Source organism: Gobius niger, assembly GCF_951799975.1.
Source record: "Gobius niger genome assembly, chromosome: 13".
Classification (NCBI taxonomy): domain Eukaryota; kingdom Metazoa; phylum Chordata; class Actinopteri; order Gobiiformes; family Gobiidae; genus Gobius; species Gobius niger.
The window spans coordinates 13,920,231-13,945,869 of record NC_136864.1 but is presented as its reverse complement, the minus strand read 5'-3'; the positions used below and the strand labels follow the sequence as shown (position 1 = coordinate 13,945,869).

The 25,639-nt window shown below is 39.5% G+C and overlaps 2 protein-coding genes across 3 annotated transcripts in view; one reads left to right on the top strand and one right to left on the bottom strand.

The window, feature by feature from the left end:
• Positions 1–851: 851 nt before the first annotated feature.
• ca8 (carbonic anhydrase VIII) lies at positions 852–14,052 on the bottom strand. Of its 2 annotated transcripts, none has more exons than XM_079569089.1 (9): positions 13,787–14,052; positions 10,227–10,418; positions 9,594–9,718; positions 7,967–8,062; positions 7,121–7,183; positions 6,984–7,032; positions 6,649–6,761; positions 4,432–4,625; positions 852–1,178 (listed from the first exon to the last, which is right to left on the bottom strand). In XM_079569089.1, exons 1-8 carry the CDS (start codon positions 13,857–13,859, stop codon positions 4,491–4,493), a joined length of 846 nt encoding a protein of 281 aa, XP_079425215.1. In that variant the 5' UTR covers positions 13,860–14,052; the 3' UTR covers positions 852–1,178; positions 4,432–4,490. The 2 variants fall into 2 exon arrangements, with proteins under 2 accessions (XP_079425215.1, XP_079425216.1); XM_079569090.1 differs by having other exon boundaries at positions 853–1,178; positions 10,227–10,412.
• Positions 14,053–16,298: 2,246 nt separating this feature from the next.
• The window catches only part of rab2a (RAB2A, member RAS oncogene family), a 33,372-nt gene continuing 24,031 nt past the window's right edge, over positions 16,299–25,639 (top strand). The window contains exon 1 of the mRNA XM_079569091.1: positions 16,299–16,523. Coding sequence (XP_079425217.1) covers positions 16,478–16,523 — 46 coding nt within the window. The 5' untranslated portion in view covers positions 16,299–16,477. The remainder of the gene's footprint in view (positions 16,524–25,639) is intronic.

The following is a 25,639-nucleotide window of genomic DNA, read 5'->3' as shown; positions in this document are numbered from 1 at the left end:
CCTTACAAGTTATTATTGTATAAAACATTATTTGGCCTTTGCCTTTCCACAAATTCAATCACACTAATTGAATGCTTTCACAGTTGCTAAAATGGGTGCTACATAATTTGTGGTTTGTGTCCATTCTATATCCACCTCTGTGCTAAACCACCTCTGCCTTTATCACAAACACACTTCTGATTATTAAATCACTAAGAGCATACAGACTATACCACCCACATGTTCCCTGATTTTGCCATTACTTTCACCATGTAGAAGGAATAGAAGGCAGGACGTGCATTTTCTTAGTTCTTCAGTGCCGTGGTTTATTTTGTAGTAACAGTCTTTAGTTCTCACAGTCTGTTTAGTTTGAGAAACAGCGCCCTAAAAACACACACATTCTTTATCTTGGCAGTACAATACAAAACAAGGGGGGGGGACTCTTAAACAACTTAATTTTACTTGTAAAAATGAAAATGATTAAAAAAAATACATTCATTTTACTCACAGCACAGTAAAAACATTGTCATAGGAGACACATAGCTCAGTAACTAATGAGGGATAATGCAGTTTGCAGCCTTGTTTTGATTGATACTATGTGAGGGTCAGGTTAAAGAATAATAATCTATATTACCATGAAATAAAAGAGGTGTGTGTCCTAATTCTGTGTAACTACATAATTACCCTGTTATTACCATAATTATTCTCTTATTCTGCTGTAAAGTCAAAAGCTATCCATTTTGATTAAACTTGGCAAATGCTTCTAAAACTTACAGATGGCAAACATTGTCATGTAGCGCTGCAGCTATAGCCGTCATCACTAACCGTCTAGCCCCAAACATCGTAACCATATTGAAGCCATGCCACCTAACTTAAATCACAGTTTGATTTTAAAAAAATCATGACGTTGCCGTTTCTCAATAGTGATAACCCATTTTGAGGCGTCTTTGGTACATACGTAATCTATTGTTGCACAGAACATTTGTGGTTTATGTTTCCTCTTGTCTTGAAAGCCACAGTAACTTCTAATCAGGGCATATGCAGACGCTGCAAACACTCATGCAGTCATGACAATAGATAAACAACAACAAAACAGGAATGATATAAAGAAATAAAACGTCACTCGCACACAAACTCAAAGTTGAAGAAGCTGCTTTCTTTTTCATGTGGCTGGTCTATCCACATTTCCTCTTCTATCCCTGAAAAAGAAAAAGAAATTTAACGTCAATCTCACAAAAAAAGGCGGGAAGCTGTGGTTAAACATGATGTTTGTAGGATATGCTGTTAGTGGTATAAATAAATGAGCTGCATTTGAGGTCACAAGCATGATTTCCATTTGAAAGCTGAGAACCTGCAGAATTCAGTCACAGAACTTTAACTAGAAAGAGGCCTGCAGTAGCATTAACTAGAGGTTTGATTGAAGACAAGACGTGGGATTGTGGAAATCGGAGAAAGATGATATGATTTGGCAACTACAGATATGGGGCTCATTTTGTTTTCTGATTGGATAATTGTCATCAGAACAAAATAACCTGCCCCTAGCTTCACCAACTAGCCCCCCTTGATATTACATTCTGGCAAAACCAATTGATTATATAAAGTTTACAGATGTATGTTTGCCCATAAGCCTCTCAGGCAGATGAGGATGTACAATTATGCAATCCGCTTAATCATTTCTTTACTAATGTGAGTCATTGGCTGTGCAGTGATAAAACATTGAATAGTATACCTCCCCCCTTGTGCTGACTCTGCCCCAGTTGTGGTCATATCAAAGCCTGTAGGTTGTCAAAACAAAACAGTCTCTGAATACATTGACACGCACAATTTATAACTACTCTTAAATGTACTCAGAATGAGGCAAGAACTTATACACACAGCGGTAAAATGTCTTTTCTTTAAGGACCCCCTCCCTTATGTCTGTGGGCCGTAGCAGGATAGTCCCAGGTGAGCGAGGACTCTGATATCCATTACACCCAGAACAATGCTCCCGTGTTCAGTCTCTGTTCTAATCTTTCTCCCCCCCACCGTCCTCTTCACCTCCACCACCTCTCCCCCCATCCTCTGATCTTTACCGTACACCAGAGTCACGGCGAACACTCGACTCAGTTCAAAACAGACGGTAAGTCCAGCTGAGATTGAGAATCTTTTATTACAAGGGGATCAGAGGGAGCTCCAATGTACATGTTTTTATTAGTAGCGGAAACCAGAGTACCCGGAGGAAAGCTACACAGACACGGGGAGAACATGCAAACTCCACACAGAGAGGCCCCAGGACTTGCTTAAAGTGATAGTCTGTAAGTTTGCAAAGTGAAGAGTGATGTGAAAGTAAACTCCTCCCCTCTTGGACCAGAAAGCCCTTCTCCATTTGCAAAAGGAGAGGAGCAAGAACAGAATTTTGAAAGTAAACGATCAAGCTCCTCCCCTCCTGATTGGATCTGACAGGCTGGTTCACAGGACAAGCTTGTCTCATTGGTCAACGCGGGAGGATACTCGACTGTGATTAGCGGCAGAAATCTGGGAAGGAGGGACTTTACAAAAAATAATATAGGTGTATTTGTACTTACTTTACATACAAATGCAAAACCAGGTGGTGGATTTTTCACATTTTAAATAATTTGTAAAACATTTAGACTTCCAGACTATCACTTTACTGGCAAAGTGAAGAAAATTTGCTGATTGGTATTCAACAAGAAATATTATTAGATAGTATTCATAGCAACATATGTAAGATCCAAAATGCTTGAGTTCACCTGTAAAAAAAGAGAACACTGGTCTATTACATTTGACTAAATAAACGGGTTACTGGCGGCTGGTGGTCCGGCTAAGTATCTGACTGAAATAACTAGATAATTGCCGGGAAGTTAAGCTTGTGAGAAATAACAGATTGCACATGTAGGTCCGACACTGATGTTACAAACACAGGCTGCATTCCTGTGATAAAAGACTTTGTTTCAACTTCACTATCGCACTTCTGCTTCAGAGAATCACATTCACACGACTCAACAATCTGCATATTCAGCAAATATTGTGCCAAAAGTAGATAGGCTTAAAATGGTGTAGACTCAATGCAAAGCGTGACTGAATACCTACACGCAACAGTTAATATGGACAGTAAATTACTGAAATTTAGTATGACTATTCATTGATAAAAAGTCACATTTCTGTATCTTTTTACAATGTTGTGACAAACTTGCAGTTCTACATCCTATGAACAACTTTCGCTACTCTTATTTGAAGCCCTACTGCATAGTATTTTACAAGATAAATAGAAACTCCCAAAGGCAAAAATTGAAGGAATGCGTCAAATGCCCAGGGCAACTTTATCCATGAGGACAAAGATTTCAACAAATACCAAATCAAATAGCCACCTGCATGACCAAAATCCGACATTGACAGGAAAAGGCTTACTCATCCTTTCCCCATATAACCCCTCATTTATTTTGCTGGGACATGCAGTATACTCCCCTAAAGTCCTTGTGCAGAGCCATTCACTGCTGCATATAGGAGCGTCCCAGATTAGAACTGGGTTAGATCTTCCAGGGCTTGATCCATTATACTGACTGTCTCTTCACTGGAATACATCGGGGACTGTTTCCATTTAAAAGTCTATCCCTGATGATACCCCTTATGAGCAAAAATATTATATATATTTTCATAATATGATGAAACAAGGATCATCATGTTCGTTTACGGATTGTTTTGGTTAAGCTAAAGGAAGTTAACTGTAGTGCATTGCTGTCAAAGATATGGGCAACATACAGAAATATTTTCCTGATTAAAAGATAATAGACAAGAGATAGTTTGTTAATGGACTGTGCAAGTAGTTATGGCTCTCCTTGTGTAGCAGCTGGAGATGAAACTCTACTAACACAGTCACCAAAAATGAGCTCCACCAGACAACGATCTTCACCTATTGTAATACTTTATACTCATCCAAAAACCTTGTTTCGCTGACCTGCCCAACCACACCAGACAGGAGATTATCAGATCGGTGTGAAAAGGTCTTTACTATTAAAGCAGTACTAAGTAACTTGTTTACCTTAATATATCCTTTTCCTCGTCCCTCTGGGGGTAATAATGGGATGATTGGGGGGTCTTTCATCTCCCCCTGGTGTCTCTGGCCAGAAAATTATAAATGCAACTTCGCTGCCTACGGGTCGGAGGCCCCAATACACACTAATAGAATCACGAAAAACAGGCTAACAGGCAAAGCTAGCCAAATTTGACTGAAAAAAAGTATCTCCATTGTGTAATTAGATGTACAATATCCTTCTCTCCCTTAGTCTTTTCTATCAGCGTAGTATTTACTCTCACGGACAAGTAATGAGTAAAAAAACGCAACATACCACGACACCTGCAGGGGCACTTATGGCCTCTCGGGGCACGAGTTACATAGTACTGCTTTAATTGTGACACTGCAATGCCAATGATATGAAAGTATTGTCTTTGTACCTTTTACCCCTGTATCCATAGGTCCCATGTATTTCCAAGTTGATGGTTTTAAGCTGGAGTCACTGGAAGGCTGCCCGGACCGTCCTGTCGCTTAGGGGCTGCGTGGGTCTGAAGTTGTCCCCTAACAAACCATCATTCCCCTCATGTAACTCTGCCCCTTTGGTGTGGGACCGCAACCGTCGAAACTCCTCAATCTGAGAGTGGAGCAACAATACACAGAGCTTATCAATGAAATGAGTATTGCATATAAATTAGAGATGGGCATTTTCAACATGCAGATAAAATATTTTTTTTACTTTGCACGTCAGTTAGGTTAAATAAATATTAAACTTGAGGAGATATAATTAAGGTGTGCTGATTATCAATGATTACTGACTGAGCGTCTGTTTGGTAATGTAATTCTGCAGGTTATCCTATACCTGTCAGAACAACCTATTGACTTAGACTGAAACTAAATACAGTTTCAACAAATGTTTGCTTCGCTTCACATTAACTTCCTTACCTGAACACGATGTGCTAGATTATACAGATTACTTCTGGGGTCATTTTACTCTCTATACCAGGGGTGCCCAAAATTTGGCCCGCCGGAACAATTCCATTGGCTCACCAGAAACCTTTGCGCTGCATGGTTAATACCAACTCTCTCCCATTCATTTTCAATGGTAAATGTGGATGCAGTACACTGTTTGGCCACCAGCGTCAAATTGGGGGCGCTGTTTCACTCCTTTCGCAAAGTTAAAGATACACTGTTGTATTGGCGTTTCAAAATGATCTGGCATTGTCAATTAGTTAACAAATGAATGAGGTAAATTACTGTAGAGCAAAAAAGTAATAAAGGATAACTTAACTTACAGGTGTTGTTGTTGTTGTTTACATTGTGAACTATATTGCTGCAATTGATGATTTTGTTCTACTAAAACTAGGCTTTTGCCATAGTCAACATTTGTTTTAATGTAGCATGTTATTTGCACAGATAGAATAAAATGCAAATGTTTACGGAAAAATAAAATAAAAGTCACTTAGGGCAGTTATATGTGTTTCACGCTTCACATCCACAAGCACTTTTTCCTTTTGGCCCACAGAGACAAAAAATGTGGGCACCCCTGCTCTATACCAATATCAACACCAATCATTTCACATGGGTGAATCCATTTTAATCAATATAAATGTTGCTAAAACTGGTTATGTTACGCTAGTTAACCAAGTATCATTAAAACTGGCCATTAACATTAAACATAAACTTGCAGCTCCTTCGCCTGATTTGAATGGCTCAGCCCAATACTATGCTCTATGTCTCAAACTTCTGTTATCTATCCTACATTTCAGACAGATAATGAAATAATAAATGTGCTTCTTTTTTTGACAACATTGTGCATTCGGGATATAAAAGTAACATAAAGATAAATTGCAAATACAAATCATTTACTTTTCTGAATGATCCTCCCTGTAGCAATTGCGAAGCGCAGACGGCAACCTACACACACTTCACATGTTTCAGCATTTATCTCCGGGTTGTCAAGGGCAGCGTCAGTCGACATGGCAACAGTCAGTTACATGATAAAACCCAGCCATCTGAATACTTTCATGCACATCTGCACCGAGCAGAAGCAGAGGAGGCTGCTTCTTGCTCGGTGAATGAAGTAAAGTAAGTGGATAGGGTCAAGTATTGTAAAGCTCTTTTATTAGTGGTCTATTGTGGCGGAAAAACAACTCGTGGGGTCACTACTGGTTTATACAGACTGTAGAGTTCAAATGCCTTGATGTAAACAATGACTCCTGTATTTTACTTAGGCTATTAAATTGGCTTAGTCTTATGGGGTGGAAATCCCAGAAACCATAAAGGCTTTAATGACACAATGCCAAGCTTCATAGATGGATGGCTAGAACAACTGTGTGTGCTGTCATGCTGGGCCAACCTGACCTATCATTGCGATCAAGGCATCGTACACAGGACCTTCTTGTTGTGAGTTCGGCGTACCAACCTCTGCACCCCTATGCCCCCGAAATTCCCGAAAATTCACTTTTTATTTCATCAAACTAAAACCATGGCATTTCAATTGGACACCAGGCCAAAGGACAGACACACTTGCCACTATATAAAATGTCAGATTACGATGTTCATTGTCCTTTTATTACAAACGGCACACAGTGATTCTATCAAAGACATGAATCAGTGGATTAAAAGCCTATGCACATACAGTAAATATGAGATTTTACCTGCATTTGTGAGATGGTGAGAGGGTACCGATAAAGGATCCACGTGACATTTTCACTGCAGGGAGGAGTGGTCAGAGAACCTTCGTACACCCAGTAGTCTCTGAGCAGGGGGTCTGAGGACAAAGTTAAAACAGTCAAAATGTTTAACAACTCAAGGCCTTTTCAAAATGCAAAGTGTCCCTAAAGAACAGCAGCATGCAGGGACCGTGAGACAAGAAAAGGTCAGAAAACAATAATCATCCGGTTGTGGACAATTGAGGTTAAAAGAAGTAAACCAAACAAAGTAAAAGCACTGATAATAATCTGAACTGTCAACACAGTCCATCTGCTCTTACCAGGTAACAGGGTGTTGGGGTTGAAACAGGGGATTATCTTGCTCTTCCCCTATTTAGAAAAAATAAGCACAGTTATTGTGTAAGCTAAAAAAAACACATTAATTTTACTTGACACATTCTCAATAAATCAGACTTACCTTGTACTGTAGATCTTGTAATACTTCAGTGATAGCCTTGAGTCCCAGATGTTCTTTACCAACCTGATAAAAGATCATTTTTAAATGAGCTCTTTCAGTAACTCACGTCCCGGTAGGCTCATTATAATAAGATATGCCAATGGCCTCAAATGGCCTCTAGATTTAAGACACCTGGCTATCCACGTCAGTCTATGAATATCATATAAAACTACAGACCATAGGTAGTGCTAGGAGACTGGCCTTGTCACTGTATTAAAGGCTGTGTACAAAATGTAAAAGAATACAAAATTAAATGAACATAGCGATATTACTAAAGAAAATGTCACACATTGGTTGAAGAATCACAGAGGTCTCAGACTTCAGGAAGTGACCCCGACATAAAAATAAGAGTGTAGTTTAGTTCAAAAACAGGAAACTTAAAGGGGTTCTTTGTGGTGCGGCTGTGGTCACACCAGGTCATTGTTTTCTCATCCAGATTCAAATGTGTAATAGCCTTTATCTCATGCACAAGACAGAAAGATGTTGCTCTTTGCGTTAGATTATGAGAACTATTACAACCATTATACCCACCTGATTGAGGTAATTTAATTGTTATCCAAAGAAATGTTCAAATATCACAGAAAAGTGAGATAATGGTACAGATAATATAAAAATATGAGGAGATAACCACTCTGCTATTTTGCATTTTGAAGTTGTGTCATAAAAATGATGCAACTAAACGTTAATCTTGGTCTAAACTTACTTTGCAGCACAGTAATAATAACACAATAAGACGATGGAGACATCAAAATAACAAGGGAAAATTAGGTACGATGCATTTTACAGCTGTGTATTGGTATCGTTCACCTGTACAAATAGTGCGATGATGAGGATCCCGTTGTTCTTGCCCAATGCGTCCTCCAGAGTGTTGAAGAGCGTGCTGTTCCAGTGGATCAGGTGGAGCTACAGATAGAAACAAACCCCTTGAAATGCATTTGTGACCGTCAGGTGGAAGGAGCAGCCTCTTCAGTAAAGTGTGTCTAACTACCAGCTGCCAGTGACATGGAGATGAACTCCGGGGATGAACATTTTGGGGGAAAACGTAGTTTAGTATAGCAAAAAGAGCGCTTTCTTTAAAGCACATTTAAAGCATTGTAACACGATGTAAATGGTTTGGTGCACTTAAGAATAAAAACATGGTAATTGTAAACATAATCTGTATTTTCTTAGTTGTAGAAATTGAGCAGCAAAACCCATAGCTCTGTCATCCCTTGTTATCAAGCTATTTCCAATCTGTTGCTAGAAGGTAAAATGCAAGCAAAACCTCTTCATTAACTTTAAAGTGCACATTTAAAAAATATCCTGGGGCGTTAGCATTTAAGAGAAAACTGAAATACTAACAGCTAAACTAGCAGGATTAGATGGTTTCATAAGACCCAATGGAGACAAGATATTTTGCTGTTTGTACATGATATGAAAATTAATTCAGTCTTGCTATTAGTGATCATTAAAATTGCAAATTCAGTTTCAGTTTTATTCTTTCTGTAAGTTAGTCACACTGAGGTCAAATCAACATAAAAAGACAGTACCCTGAAGGCTAAGCAATGAGGCATAACTGTTGTTTATTACATGCTTGACATTTAGAAAGTTAAAGTTTTGACCTGAAAATTTGGGGAAATGTCAAGTTAAGGGACACGAACTTGCACGGTGCGGTGCTATTTAAATATAGAGACAGTATTTCTCCAAATGTGTTGCTTGGTAAAGTGATTTTTTTCTACTTTAGACAATTATTTTTAGATCCAGATTAGTCTACATTTGATCTTGAGCTACGCCTGATTCAAGTATGTTATTAGGTGATACTTGAAAAGATTGAGAACCATTGCTCTAGAAGCCTAGATAAAGATAATTATACTTTACAGAAGCGTAAAGGGTTCATTTGCGTCTGTGTTATTTTTTTGCTGGTGCAACGTTATTTCAAGATAATTTAATGTTTGTACAAGATACGGGATCACGTTATTTCATGATACCAATTTATTATGACATTTTATTTATTTGACCTTCATTTAACCAGGAAAGTCCCACTGAGATTAAGAAACGGTATTACAGAGGAGCCCTGGCCCCCATGTTTTTAGTGGTAGGGCAAACCGGAGTACTCGGAGGAAACCTGCGCAGTATCATGGTCTGCATCTTGTACAAACATGAAATTATCTTGAAATAACGTGATACCAGTGAAAAAACAACACATATGCAAATTAACCCTATACCCTTCCGTAGTACTGGTCTAATTTGGACATTACGTTTGAGTTAGTTTTAATGTGACCTGCTACACTGGACCACTGCTGTTTGCACACACGATCAGCACCTGCCTTGATAAATGACTCCCACAGCGTACATTTACATCATGAAACATTGTAACCCCAAGTATTTCACCCAGTAGGATGTTGTTCAGTGTCATCCGTGTGCTGTTTTGGTGCGTTGCTGTGTTACTGTGTACCTCCATTGGGAAAGCCTTGAAGTTGACAGTGTGCTCTGATCCTCTCTGGTTCTCTTTGCCCCAGTGGAAACGGACTTCGTGAAGCTCGTACTCGTGATCGCTGGGAAGAGGACCTCCGGTAACCACTGGCAAAGGTACAACAAAGAAATGGATCAGAAAATACTTAAAAAGATTCAAATCAATATTCATAAACAAGCTTGAAACAAATATAGTATTTAATAATTGATGAAAGCAGTTGTATTGCATAGCTCTAGTAATACCAAGAGCTGTGACAGAACTAATTGTAGCAGTAGTAGAAGAAGCAGTGGTAGAGGTATATAGAGGTAGCAGAACAAAAAACAATAGCAGCGGGAGAAGTCCCAGTAGAAACTGTTGCATCAAAAAAAGCATATGTTAGGATTATTCATTATTATTATACTCATGTCTTCAAATATTTAGAGGCTTCTCCTGTGAAAACAACAATAATCAATTGCTTTTCTATCTATTTGGGCTAAACTGTTTTGTAAATAGTTTTGCGTGACTTGATCAATTTAAAGGACTTGACTATTAGAATTCGACAATATCACCCCAGCTGCATTTCACCTGTACCCTTATTCCAGTAAAGCCCTTGTTGCCATGTCACCAGGGAGTCACCTGACTTCGACTTGAGGATGATGCGGACCGTATGGCCATCGTTGATGACCTCACAGTCCCGACACACCACGTAGTTTGGAGACAGGCCCACGTCCAGGAGGGAGGGGTCGTACTGGGCCTCTCTGGAGTTTAGGTTAATGGGAGACTGGTATTCCCCATTTGCTGCTGGGAAATGGAGTCCCCATTCTACACCTATGAGACAGACAGACACATGTAAGTTTTTATGATCCGTATTTTCATTTGGACAGGACAGCATAAAGGTGAAAGGGGGTGAAGAGCGGGGCGAGACATTCAGCAAACTGTCAAAGCAGGGAGTTAAATTCCAAACGCTAAGGCCTAGGCTCTAGGCCTAAATGCTCCAAGCCAGTGGTTCTCAACCTTTTGGAGCCGCGACCCCCATTGTAACAGTTAAAGGGCTTCGTGACCCCCGCTCGGGTCACACCGTGAGAAATAGAAACATTAGCCTACATAATTCTTAAAAATCAAAGAAAAAAAAAAACAAATGGCTGAAATGGCACTCACTCACACACACACATGCTACAATAAAATATTAGATTATATGGTAATGAAAATATGGCTATTTTATCTAAATGATCTGGTGACCCCCCCAAATTTGTCTCGCGACCCCCTTGGGGTCCTGACCCCCAGGTTGAGAACCACTGCTCTAGGCTAATGTGTAGTACAACTTTAATAGCATTTAACCACAACATTATGTTGATGTTGTTCGTTCATGAAAAACATACTGGACGTGTGTTTGCTTCAATAAAGAGTCAAACTTCCATTTAGGAGTTCAAAGAAACCAATGCTTTGTTTGATTATTACTCATTTTACTTTCCCTAAATATATATTTTTTGTGACAAAAATCCAAAAGGACTTCAGAAGCCTAATATAGCGTCATGGAAAATTTCACATAGGAAACTTGAAACATGATTTTAATGATTTTATTATGCAATTTTATCTAAGTTGTCATCATTCCAAATGGTACAGTATCATTTCTACAGTTTGATAGCAGCTGACCAGAAAGAAGTAAGCTAATTATGTAAATTACCACATTAACTTTCATTCAATCATTTGTATCCTGGCAACTATTGGCAGACGGGCTCCGTCTGTTGACAAAGCTTTTTGGTCAGAGGGCTGATGCCATTTCACAAGCATTCACTGTGACATTGATTTTCTATGAGGCATTTTTCAGTTGCACTTGATCACCTCAACATGTCTGTGACCTGTTGGAGGAAGCTCCAGTATTTTGAGGATATGTTTATTCCAGTGAGGGTAATCGCTACTTATTTACAAGAAGAGCTAAAGATAACAAAAGCTCATGTTGCATGTAGTATCATATGGACCATGACAGCCTTACTTACTTAAACAAATCCACACCTAAAAGAAGCCACTGGTAAACTTTGTATTAATTGATGTTTAGATAGTTAACGCAATGACCCCAATAACAACAGATTAGCATGTACCGCCCGTAAGCCAAGTATTAGCTACTTGTTTGTTTTTAAAGTAACATTGTACTTAACAAACACAAGGGACACGAAGTTGGGTGTGTGTGTATTACAGATATACAGTACTTAATATGCTATATAGCACTATCAATGTACTAGAGTTATAGTTGTCAATAGCTTAAGTGGTTCTTAAGTGGTGTACTTGTGGAATCCACCTTAAGAAAGCCCCAAACCAAATAAGAAAATAAGTGATCTGCAGATTGACCCTGATACAGTATCATACCCGTTTATAGTATTTTCAGTCAGTTTTGACAGTTCAAGCACTGATCATAAGGCTGACTATCAAAACAATTTATCAGGGCAAGGTGGCGCAGCTTTTACTGCTCTTTCATCAATGCATGAAAGTTCTTGGTTTGATTCTCTTGCTGGGCCTTTCTGTGTGGAGTTTACATAGAAGTATGGATGCACCGTGTACAAGGTTATCCTTTGGGGCCTGGACTTTTCTGGATAAAAAGAATCAAATAAAATATATTTAATAAATAAATCCAAACAGTAGTTTTTGGAAAAAGTTTACGACCCACCAAAAAATTGTCTTGTGGTCGTCTTTTGGGTCTGAACCAGCCAGTCTAGAGGCATCAGCGCAAGCAAGTCAGCAACAGCTTGATGCAATCCAACACACACGGTTATGCTTCCAACAGTGGGGAAAGAAAGCATAGCCAACAGCGAGGAAAGTGACAAGGACAACGGTGTACTTTCAGTATCACTTTTGGCAAGTATCATGTTCTGTCTTAGTCACCCAAAAATGAACCTAGCGTCTTTCAGTCCTGCACAAATGCTCTATACACTCCTTGGCTTATTCACCGGAGAGAGGGAGGGGTGGGGGGATGCACATTCCCCTCGTTCTCAGCAACTAAAACCCTGACGACTACTTCCCACCGGCTACAGGTCCATTCACTGCTGCTGCTATGGAGAGATATTTGTCTATGAGCAAAAAATATGGTTCAGGTTTCTTCATGGTGTCAAGAGGGAAGGGGGCATAAAGTGGACTTAATACTTAAAATAATATTGCTTAAGTGCAGAAATATTGTATTATAGCATGGACTGAACATTGAAATGAGCCAGCAACATGTAATTCAATAAGCAGAAATCTACTTATTGATTTTCACAAGAATCAGTATGGGTCACCGCACAGTAAAATAACTAAAAAGTATAGTATAAAGTGTAAGTAGTAGATTTCGATTTGCTGGTTGACTCTGCTATTGTGAATCTCTGCAATTGCTTAGGCCATTGTTGTTACAAGGTTGTCGTATACTTACAGTGAGAACATTAGAGCAGTTTATGTTTTGCAGCATATCCAGTGGTGCACAGTAATGGCAGCAATAAAGAGAAAACATGGTCAGATAAGACGCACTCAACAAACAGATGGCACAGAGCCACAGACTTACATTAGAGTCAATTATGCAAAATGAACCCACCCATCAACCATTCAAGAAGATGGTGATTTAAGCTAAAATGTGAAATAACAATCAATCAATCAATAACAATAAAATCTGACTATACCCCTTTGGCACTGTTGTTCTTGCCAAGATAAATACAACAGGAATAAAAGTTAAAGGGTTTCAAATAACCATGGATACAGACGTTGTATTGGTTGGAAACGCAAAGATTGTTCTCTCTGCTGTTTACACTTAACCTCTTTGAGCCTTTTTGACCTGAGGGGACATAAATAACACAGGTGCAATAGATGAGTCAGACTACACTGGAATACTTCACGCTCCTTTTGATCCATTGAAATTACTGCTATGCTGTCATTACGCCTAATGCAACTACAATACATTTTATTATCTGCCTACTGCACTTTCTTCTATACAAACCCCATCATGCATTGGACAACATGTAGATAAACGACTACATCATCCTTCTATTACTACAATCCAAGTTTGGAAAGGCCACAACAACTATGATTACTACTAAATATGCATATTTTCAGATAAATGTATCCGAAGCAGTAGGATCATGTACTGTACATAACTTTTGTTTTTAAACTTTCAACTCACAGGTTGCTTTCAAACCCATTACATGCAACTCATTTCACTTTCTCCATCCCATTCCTACCTTCTTCATAGCCCCAGTCCAGTTCGTCCTTGTCCTTGATATACTCTGTCTCCTCGTTCACATTGTCAGCCATGGTCCTAGTCGTGGTGGTATTTGTCAGTCCTCTCCAGACCTGCTCCCTGTCTGTCCCTATGCCTCCTTTCTGCCTCACTTGGCCAGAGAACTCTTTGCTGTGCGGCTTCCCAACTTTTTTTTTCTTTTTTTACAACGGCCCCTTTCACTATAGTACAGGCTGTGGCAGTTCTCTCAGAGCTACTGTGTGATGTGCCTTGCTTCTGCCCTCTGGCCCCTCCCCCCCCTTTCTCTCTTTGCCCACAGTAACTCATCCCGCCTTCTTGCTCTCCAAACTGCAGGTGTACTTGCAATTACTTGGCATTTTTCCAGTAATAACAAGCTTCTGCTAAACTCTTGAGTCCAAATCAGATTAATACTAAGAAAGCATTTAATATGAGATCATTTAATGTGTGCTTTAGTGATGTATAAGTTAGGTGTTCCACAGTTTTAGGCATGGTTTACAAACAGTTTGCAGTCTGAAATGCATGTGTTTTTGTATTAGTTTCATAGTTATTTCAGTCTACTGTCAAATATTGATGAGCCTATGAATATGTGTAAAAAGTTAACTAAATCTGGTAAGATAAATCAATGGCAGATACATGCATTTCTTCCTCAACATTCAGATTATAATACCTATGTACTACTTTATCTTAATGTTGCTCTTGGATAACCTTGCATGTGTGTGTTTTGGAAAGTCCGACTGGTAGGAAGGTCATGCTGGTGTTTCTTTTGGAGGCGTGCTGTCCCACCCATGGGTGAAGGAAACAGCAGTCGTTGTGAAAACAGACTCAAAACAGCAGGAATGGCGAGAGTGAATAGCCCAACTGTTCTCAGTGCTGATGACTTCAAGATGGACTAGCCTTAAAACACTTAAAACCATATAAAGCTACAGCCAAACTCGTAAAAGGGGTGGTCATTCAGTTCATTCAATTCAGACTGCCAAACTTTACCATGTTTGATTTCCTCCAGTGAACAGGAAGAAAATGTTACCCTCTACGTGCAATACCAAGACAGTCCTCATTCTTGATTGTGACCATGTTAATTCCTATCCTCAAGGCTGCTGATATTAATTGCCCTATATTCCTTATTAAGAGGGTAGTTCCCCTGGAGTAATGCAGGCGAGCTCCCTTGGTTCAAATCGTGCTGAGCTAAAATCAGCGGCTGTGCACTCAGACTCTCTCTCGCACCCTCCACCTCATTCTCTCTCTTTCGTTCTGCTTTTGATTCTTATCAAACTATAACAAGGCCACAACTGCAACAGATTTGCACTGGTTCGGACCACAAGTACGGCTCTTACCTAATTGCAAGAAGTGAAGGCAGTACTGCAGTCAAGCAGAAAGGGGTTATTTCAAGATGCTGTTGTTGAATAATAGGTTTATCATAGTAAAAAAATATGTTTGCACTGAAGGCAAGGCAAGGGCAAGGCAAGGCAACTTTATTTATACCGCGCATTTCGTACACAAGTCAACTCAATGCGCCTGAACACTGGAATAAGTCAACATCATAAATTATCAGTCTAAAACTTTACTTTACTTTACTTTACTTTATGTGCCCACACTTTCTTGTCTTACTGGAAACCTATACAAGTGTACATAAAGTTAATATCTATTTATGAACTAATTTTATTTAATACACATTTTTTAGATTGACTAAATTTGTCCAAGTTACACCAATCCATAATGGTCCATTTTGAATAGTATTTGAGACGGTGTGCAATGAGCCCTTCTTGCCACCAGATGTCACCAAACTACAAAAGAATGAACAACTGCCACCTCACTATTGCATAAATTATTTTCCATGATCAGATTACTTGTTAATCTTGTACATAGTTTATATGGTCTGTTAAGAATCACAACACACCCTACATTGTTTTGGGGGATGATAACCTGTTTTAGTATTAACAACAGAAGGAGCGCCTTTCAGTTTGAACTCTGACCTCCTTTTCAGAGAATGTGGTTTATACTCACCTTATAGTTATGTCCTTAAGCTGATGCACACTCTCCTCACCCAGTCTCCACATTTGAGTCATGTTTCCTCCGGCGTGGCGTGGGTGTTCACTGTTTTCCCCTCAGTATTATGACCATTAAAAAAAAAAAAAAAAGTAAGAAAAAAAGGGTAAAAAGTACAAAATGTGCATGAATTTGCTGCCATCATCTGGTCAGTTTAGGAATTACAATATAACTGTAAATTAACTTGGCTCTGTCCAGAAAACAAATTATGCTAATTCAGATTTCAGACAGACCCCCACCCCCTTCCTGATCACTTTCATTTATTAAACTTTGCTGTCACGAGGGATCCGCTTGAGACGCGAACAGGATAGTTTCCCCTCTGTGTAGCACTACAGCAGCAAAGAAAAACAATGTAATAAAACCAGATCTTTATTGCACACATTACAGGTTTCTTGCTATCCACAGGGGACTTCAGAGGGGGGTCTACTACCTCATCATCCTGGTCCCGTGGCGTGGCGAGGGCGTATCGTGTGACGTAGAGCCGTGGCTGTAGCTGTTTATTGTTCCTTCCCAGAGCCCGACAGAGAAAAACAGGCTAACAGGCTGTCTGCTACCCTTTTCTACGCGGTTTTTTGGTCTGTAAAACGAAGGCGTGAGGCTCGAGACAGCTGAGTGCACAACCAGGGCCATGGCGTACGCTTACCTCTTCAAATACATCATCATCGGAGACACGGGTAAGCGGCACAGCAGCAGCAGCCTGGCTGTCACTTAGCATCAGGCTAGCAGTTAGCATCGAAGCTAGCTGTCCATTTCCGCAGTGTTGGATAGTCCAATGACGTGGTAAATGCACAGACGCAAGGGGTGGGATGACAGCTCCAATTTTTTAATACTTTTACATTACTCTCTACCATTAAGATGCCCTGACAGCGCCTGGAAGTTGCATGTATTTTTGCGCTTTCAAATTCAACATGTGTGCTACTGAAGAGTCGCTTGTGTTGACAGTGCCACAACATACTGGGCCTTTTGTCAGCCTGCATCCAGGGTGGGGGTGTTAGCTTTAAACAGTTAGCAGGCTAAGTGGCTAAACATTAGCGGTTTCCCTTATTATTAAGCACCCCTGGTCACGACGGAAGTGAATGCCAGGGTTTCTTACCTTTATGAATCTACCTTAGCGTCTGCACTTTATACTTCTTCAATAGTTACTGCGTGGCATCTCCTCAAGCCAGAAAACCCCATCGCTAAAGCCTAGAGTGCTTTCAGAAAATCGCGTCAATATCAGCTTATTTCATCATGTAACTACACAGTTCATGTTCTGTTTATCTGTAATTGGACACACAGTCTTCATGAGTAGCAGAGTAGTCAGGGGGAGAAGTGTGAAATGTTGTCATCTCATTATTATGATGTTAAAGGGCCCATTGAGTTAGCTGGCATCGTAGCAGCAGGTGTAATCCTTTATTAGCTGCTGTCTGTTTGAAAATGCATTTGTAAACAGTGCAGTTTCTCAAAGTTCACCTGTAAGTGACACTGAAAACACAATTGGTCTTTACCTCACCCTATTAAGATCGATACAGACCATATGGATCAGATAACACCAATAGCTTAAAAAAACCCCACCAAAACCACACCTGTTTACTAAATAGTTAATGCAAAATGAGTCGACATGTTGTTTATCTCTCACCAAACCCAGTTGCATCATTGTCCTGTTTTGATTACAGTTTATTTATAATCTACTAGTTCTCTAAATGTAGCCTCTTGCACAATCTTTTTCCTTGACAGAAACTTAACACTCATTTGATCTAGTTACCTTTTAGGAATCAGTACATTTTTACATAATGGTATCTCAAGTCAGTGATCGCCATTGTCTTTTGTATTGACATTTAAATCTAATTATAGACCCCTGAAGCTATCCTGAAACCTTAACAGTATGACAACTATTCACTCGATGTGCTGTAATGTGTTTGTAATAAGTTAATTCTGTTCATCAATTATATTTTGGTGGGTCACTCAGCGAAGGTCTGTGTTACTTTTATACAGTTTGCAACATTTTAGGAGTGTTTTGACTAATGCATTACCCCCCAAGCCATTTCCACTGGCTCTGCACAAGGCAAATAGACAAAACCCTGCACATTGTTTAATGAGTTGATTCTCAAAATACTTTCAGAAGCTTGTTCAGCACAACTTGAAATATATCACATCACACGTGACCCATTGATGCATCCAGTTTGTAGCTGAAAGGCTTTGTAACCGTTGTGATTAAGTTTTGTTTGTCATTGGGGTGGGGAATCCGTCTGCTCAGTCTAGGGCTCGACAGTAACCTAACGTGTCTACTGTTCAAGATTTAGACAGACGGAACAGACGGAAGCACATTTATGCAGCAGGAATTGAAGATATAAAGCATAATGTAACAATTGGTCATAGAGGGCCATAAGCAGCGATATTACACCATGTAGCCAATTACGGTCATTTTCTCTTGTGTACGACATTAGGACATTCAATTAAACATTTAATTAAGCTTGAATGGAATATGCTTGTTCTGCATTTCTTAAATAACTTAAAAATGTGTATAATGAGTATGTAAGGAAAATGTTACTCTATTGTTGAGGCTCCCTTTATGTTCATTTAAGGGGATTCTTCATCCCAGTCGCACACTATAGTATTTACAAAGTTGTCACCTAGAGGCAAAACAATCCATCAGAAAAAGTGATTTGTCTACCATGCACAATGATGGCGAAAAAGCAAGAAGGATGTGTTAAATTGAAATTATACTTTCAGTAAAATGTTGAAAACGTGAATAGTCACTACAATATTATATTAAAGATGGCGAGTGCAGATAACAGTTGTCATAGGCTCAGTTAAATAGAATCGTTTTCTGCATGAAGTCTGGACTATCTCAGTGGAGGCTCGCGCAGAACTCTGAAACATGTTCACTGTGTTTTAGTCCCGACACTGGGCACCAGCAGGCGACCTGTCCGAGGCGCTGCTTGAATTAGAAGACATTTTCAAAGTTGTTCCAAAATGCCCACTTTGGACACACGGGGCTCAAAGTTCTTTGACGAAAGACTAGGGGTAAGGTGAATGCTGCTAAATAGAAATGATCGCTGATGACACCCATTCTTGAAAGATCCAACAATTAATCCCAGGTGGTGCTTTGTGACTTTCTTTTAATTTACCAACTTGGAAAAAGACAAAGTTAGCCTAATATTTTGTAAGCACTCCGTTTTTATTGGTTGTGAATGACATTATTTACTGTTGGATGACCTTCCTTTGACAAACAGGGATTCACTTGTTGTTACTTGGCTCATGATGTTGTTAGCCATCTTTCATTATCCGACTCTGGGCTCGGCCAGCGCTTGTTGACATGTGCCACACAGGTGCGGTATTTGGACTCCTTCTTCACTGTTTTCTGAATGTCCTGTTCAACTTAAGTGATCCCTCGGTTGGCTGTTCAGTCCTCTGTACTTCCTGTTTGTTTATCTTGATGTAGATTCTTGTGAACAGGAAAACACAGCAGGATAAAGTACAGTCGGGATACTCGCATGGCCTTCACGGGGAGATTTGACTAAGTTGACCAAACAGGCGATGTTCAAACAGGCCAATTACTTCATATGTATATCCGCTTAACTAAAACGCAGGCCTATGTCTTATCTGTAGTTCTCATGTTGTTTTCCTATCTTGTTTGTTTTGAGATTCCCCAAAGACTCTATTAATGATTGTATTAATTCTTAATCCTTGAAAACTCTGCTTGACCTTTTTCTCATGATTATTTGCCACTAGCTGCACGGCATTAATAATCAGGCTTGTGGTGTTTTGAGGTCAGCGAAGGCCTTTTGAAGTCTGACTGGTTGTTGTGCATTCTTCAGAATTGACTCTCAATTTGTAATCAAATTTAATCAGTCTAATTTAGTGAATGCTGCTTTGTATTTTGCATGTGACGTCTAGACACAGTGTTTATTCATCTACATTTTTCTATGATATTAACCAACATCAGGAATGCCCATGAATTGCAGCTTCTGGTTTAACCTACTGAAAGGTCAGCCCACCCTCTGCTCCTGCTGATGGGAACAGATGGGCAGCAAAATTGTGGACTTGTGACATAAATAGCCAAAAATATTCGAACGGCTTGCGTTTTAGCTCTGACCCCGTAACTTTTTGAAAAACTATTTTCCAGGGAGGAGCAGACGTGTGGTGTTGATAAAGTCGTGAAGAATGTGAACGTGTTGCTTTAAAGTGCTGATGTGGTTTGGCTGCTCAGTCAGATGATCAGACTTACAAAAACGAAAGCAGCTGGCAACATCCAACACTGATCACTAGGGCTGGGGTAAAATATCGGATCGGATTTGAACCGCAATACTTTGTGCTGCAATACCAAGGGTCGATACTTTATCAGGTATCGCGATGCTTTCAATACTTGTGTTTGGAGGCATTTTTATCCTGCACTCCTTTGATTTCCAATAACAGCACTTTTCAATCTTAACACTTCAATAAATGTCACATGTCATTTTGGTTCATAAACTTGGACACATGATTTATTTTGACCTATTTTAAAGGAACAGGCCACGTTTTTCCATACTGAGATATGTTCTTACCTTTGCTTAGACGAGTTGATGCGTACCTGTCTGTGTGCCCTCATTTACGCAAAAAGACAAAAGATGTTGTTAGCTTTTAGCCTCTCCCAGCATATTCCTATGAACCCAAGCGGGAGTGAAGTTAGAAGCGACCAAACTCTTCCGCGTTTTCTCTTATTAAATACGGTTACGTGAGTATTTACACGATCCAAGTTTAGTTACACAAAATTAAACATGTCAATTTTCTAAGCGGATAAAAGGGGGTTCTATATTGTAAGGCAGTTCGACGTCTGCGCTGTAATGTTGTCAGAATACTTTAGGAGTGACCTAGAGAAACCTTGAAGAGTTTGGTCACTTCTAACTTCACCCCCGTTTGGCCCCATAGACGAGAGGAGGGGAGGCTAAATGCTAACAATGTCTTTTTGCGTGACTGAGCACACGCACAAAGACCAGACAGGTACACATCAACTCGTTTCAGCTCAAGAACTTATCTCAGTATGGAAAAACAGTGGCCTGTTCCTTTCAAGGTAAACATATTACTTATCATAATTACTTACTGTATCGCAATATCAGCTCGGCCCATGATTATTGCGATACATATCGGATTGTGACAATAGTGGATCATCCCAGCCCTTCTGATCGCTGAGGGGAAATTTTTAAGGCATGCAGAGAACAGTGGAAAATTGCTTGAAGAATACAATGTCTTGAAAGATCAGCAATATAGGCCATGGAAAAATTGTAGTTGTGGATAGATCACTTTTGTGTATATAAGTATATAAGAACTGCTGAGAGAAATGCAAGAAAATGGATTAGATTTTGAATGGTGTCTTGTATGTGATTTTGAGTATACGACCGTCAACTTGAACACTTTTTAACCATGCGAGATATGGCCTTGGTATATTCTCAATACTATTTAAAAAATCTTGTTGCACAGTGATGCTCACTGCTCAGGGGGGTGTAGTTTTAGAAGTTCATTTAGGGCTTTTGCACACAACTTCAATCAATAAAAGCAATCATCATTAAAACAGTGGTTCTTAATTTCATTAACTATTTGACCTTTCAAGTTCCACCAGGCCTTGATCAAGAAGTTGGGTCAAAATAGCACTAAATTGGACTAACTTATGTCTAAACACCTAACACACTGTAGTTTAAAAACCACTGACTTCAGAGTGTCAGTCAAATGTAGGATCACTCTATGACTCTTCCTTTGCTGCTGCCGTTTGTCGGAGATGAGTCCTGATGTTTGCAGGCAGCTCCAGCACAGTTGAGAGCGAATGCAGGGGTTTGTGATTAAGAGTGCTGCTGATGCTGACGCTGCGTGGACTCATGTTACCGCTCCAAAGACAGCGGCGTCTGGAGGCTTTGCTTAACATTCTTAAAGCTTAAAGCAACACTGCCGTCTGCTTCTAAAACTCTGACTTGTATAGGTTTCTTACGTAATCCTTGGGCTTTATCAGTGAGATATGAGAAAAAAACAAGTGTCCTATTATAGTTAAGAAGCGCAAAGAATAACTTAATCATTTCCAACACCCTTTTATTCTTACCACCCTGATGAAAAAGGTTCAGAACCACTACAATCCAGACATACAAAAAGTTTTTCTGAACTGATCTTTATAGAGAGATAATCAACAGCAGATATTAAGCTCAAAGGTCTTTTACACATAGTTCATAAATACAGACATTATCAACCTTTACATGAACCTCAGCTTAAACAATATGTGAATGCTTCCCACTCCAGTATCATTTTGCACTCACAAATCCTTAACTGTGCTCCTCCAAAGCCCAAATCCGGATGCTGTTAATGCCGCAGGAGGCTGTAGACCCATGATGATAACCCAGACTCACTTTAGTGTCTGCCACTTTCATCACGTTTTGATTAATTGCACGGCCCCCGAATTATGTAAAACTGTACATTCCAGCTTTGCATTAACGCCCATCCTTCAACCCCCTGATGTGACCCGCCAATAATCAGAGTAACAAAGGGTCTGTTGCCACGGTGACCTGCTGCGGATCAATTAAGCTGCAGCTGTCTCTTGAATGAACAGGTTTTCTCATATTACAGTCCGTCCTCTTGTGTTTGCTCCGCTCTAGTGCAATATGGTGTTCCTCAGATCAAGCCGCCCGGGAGTTGAAATGAGTATAGTTTATAGAAGTGTTTCTTCTGTAATTTCTTTCAATTTGTTCTGCTTTCACTTGCTTTAATTCCTTTTTTTTTAGTGTGATAGTTAGTATGTTCTTTGGGGTTTTTTGGGCTAGGAAAACATAGTAAGATAATCATTATTACTTTGCTTGCTCGTAAAGTGTGTATTGGCTCGAGTACTAAGATTTAAAATAGTTAAGACCAAATTGTTGGCTATGTTTTGCCATCATGAGTGGGCTGTGAGTATATATATGAAGCAGTAGTGTCCAAATTTCCTAGGACAAGTAAAGCAAAAGTTAATCATTGATCTGTTTGTGTATCCGTTTACATGCCATGTTTGTTTTTGCCCTTCATCTGTTATTATTGAGCCCTTAGGCCAGAATGTAGAAGTCTTGCCCATATCTAGCGCAGTGGTTCTCAACCTTTTGGAGCCGCGACCCCCATTATAGCAGTTAAAGGAGTTCATGACCCCCCGCCTGGGTCACACCGTGAGAAATCGGAACATTAGCCTACATAATTCTTAATTCATGATTCATAATTCTTACCCCCAGGTTGAGAACCACTGATCTAGTGTATCGTATCTACCGTTGTGAAGTAGGCCTGTCACGATAACAAATTTGAAGTTTGATATATTGAGACTGGAAAGTATCGCGATAAACGATACTATTGATTCTAACGATGGGCGATATATCGATATTTAAGATATATTGATATATATTTTAAATGAGATATGGAATTAGACCATATCGGGATATTTCAAATTGAGACAAGCTATAGGTTCACAAAAAGAAACATGTAATCTCAAGATGATTTAAAAAAAAACAATTTGTCTTATATTTAAACTGGGCACTTTATTTTGCTTTCTCTTTATATGTAAATGCTGCACTATTTTATTTTTATTTTTTTATTTAAGATGTTTCTTTTTTTTTATTTAGATATGCACAGAGCTTTGTTATACAGTGTTTATGTTTACATTTTATAGTGAGTTTTCAATAAAACTACTCGTATTTGACTTTGACATCACATTTCATCTCACAGCTCTCACTTTGCGGAAAAAATATCGGGATATATATCGTATATCGATATTCAACCAAACTATATCTGGATATGACTTTTGGTCCATATCGCCCGGCCCTAACGATACTGGATACTGTCAACTAAATGACAGTAAACCTTTGTTTCTAAAACTGCATCTTCATATCCTAAAATACCGCACAAGCTGTAATAAACATGAAATACGATGGAACTCAATTTGCTTCAGTTAAAGTTTTACAAAGAAAACATAGGGGAAATGCTAATAAATGTACAGACGATAAATATCAAGCCCAAAGATATATCGATATATAAGTCGATATAGTAATTATTGTGAAGCCGCTCCCACTGCCTTTGCTGAGATCTGTCCTTTCTTAGCACTGCTTTTTACATCTTCTTTAATAAAAACTTTCAAGCCCCGCGTTAACACCATCACCAATAGTGTTGTTGTCATGGTGAAACCACACAAAATGACTCTAATTTTCAAACTTCCTCCTGTGAGCGCTGCGGGATTGACATGTCAACACGGCCCTTGTGAAAAAGAGCGCTTTGAGAGATGCTAGTTAGCGACTGGTGTGGTGGGGCAGGACACAGAGGTGCTGTGGTGGTTATCACGTTTCATGGACTGACTCATACAGGTGGTTTCTAAGCTCTAACAGCCGCATCTATCTGCTAATGTTTATGTTAAATGCTATGGCCTGTAACTTCCACTAGAGACCCTGTATGTGTGTGTGTAACAGCACTGTCACATAAAATATACTGCAAGACACAACAATGGTGCTAAAAAGTGTTATGAATCTGATTGTGTGAGCAGAAGCATCCTAAAATGTCAAATAAAATAAATAAAGTAAATAATAATTGAACAAGTGCGATGCAAAACACACATTAAAGGGGTTTATGAAATTACACGCAGAGGCTTATCTTTTGTTGGTGGAATAAATGTCCGACAGCATCTCATAGCCGTGTGGATCTTATCAGTGTAAAGTGTGTTTTTTGCGATAAGTGACGGGGCCTGTAAATCCTCTATCTCGTGATCTGTATCTGGACCTTCATCGCTCATCATCGTCACCACCACCATCCCTACGTAGCAACGCCTCTGCCTGGTGACTGTATCCCATGGTTACTACAGAGGCAGAAGTGCATGTCCCAATCTCTATCACCTCTAACACCGACCGCCCTCGTGTCATGATCCGTTCATCATCGCGAGGCTCTTCTTGCTTATACTCGCGGAGAAACCGAGGAGACTTTGTCATGCATGTGCCCGTAAAACACTAAAAACTACAAAGCAAACTGTGAAGGAGTCGTGCTCACTTCTGGACCTGGGGTTGTCTGACTAAGTATTTCAGGATTCTGTTTAAACTTTAGGCAATTATTTTTAGACTAATTGTTTACTCATGTGAACACCTGTGGGTATTTTGTACTGGATTTTTTTGGCACAACAACATTTATTATTCCACATATTGTCAGCCACACAGCATAATTGCCTAAGTCATCAACATTGAAACATGGTCTCGGAGGCAATTATGCTATGTGGCTAAAGACATTCTAAATGTATAATGCTTTTTAGATTGTTATAGGGGCTGGATGCAAGTTGGCCATTTCATACTCACTACTGCCACCACAGGTCATACATGTAACTGCACCTTCTATATTAAAGGAATAGGCCACCGTTTTTACATACTGAGATATGTTCTTACCTTAGCTTTGATGAGTTCTTTACGACCTGTCTGGTCTTCACCCGTGCCTTCAATCACGCAGCACAGGCGGCGTTAGCATTTAGCCTCTCTCCCTCTCCACTATAGCTCCAAAACAGGTCAATAATACCACGGGTAAAGACCAGACAGGTCCTAAAGAACTCGTCAAAGCTAAGGTAATAGCATATCTCATATAGTATAATTCGAACCCGAAGTAACAACGTTTTGAGTGACAGTGCAGGATTTTCGAGGCAGTTGTGGTGAACAAGTCTGGGCTCATTCTACACATAAAGATATGGCTGGAACAGGGGGAGGAAAATACATAGTTTTACCAAATATAAACTCCGTATAGTCCCTTTTAAGCAAATGTTTAAAATAATCAATTTTACTTTTTACTTCTTTTTACTTTTTATCCGAAA

Coding starts and splice junctions, on each gene's coding strand:
- ca8 (XM_079569089.1), bottom strand. CDS start 13,859: ATGGCTGACAATGTGAACGAGGAGACAGAGTATATCAAGGACAAGGAC. Junction 9,719..10,226: donor CATCCTCAAGTCGAAGTCAG/GTGACTCCCTGG, acceptor TACCTTTGCCAG/TGGTTACCGGAGGTCCTCTT. Junction 4,626..6,648: donor TCACCATCTCACAAATGCAG/GTAAAATCTCAT, acceptor CTCCACTCTCAG/ATTGAGGAGTTTCGACGGTT.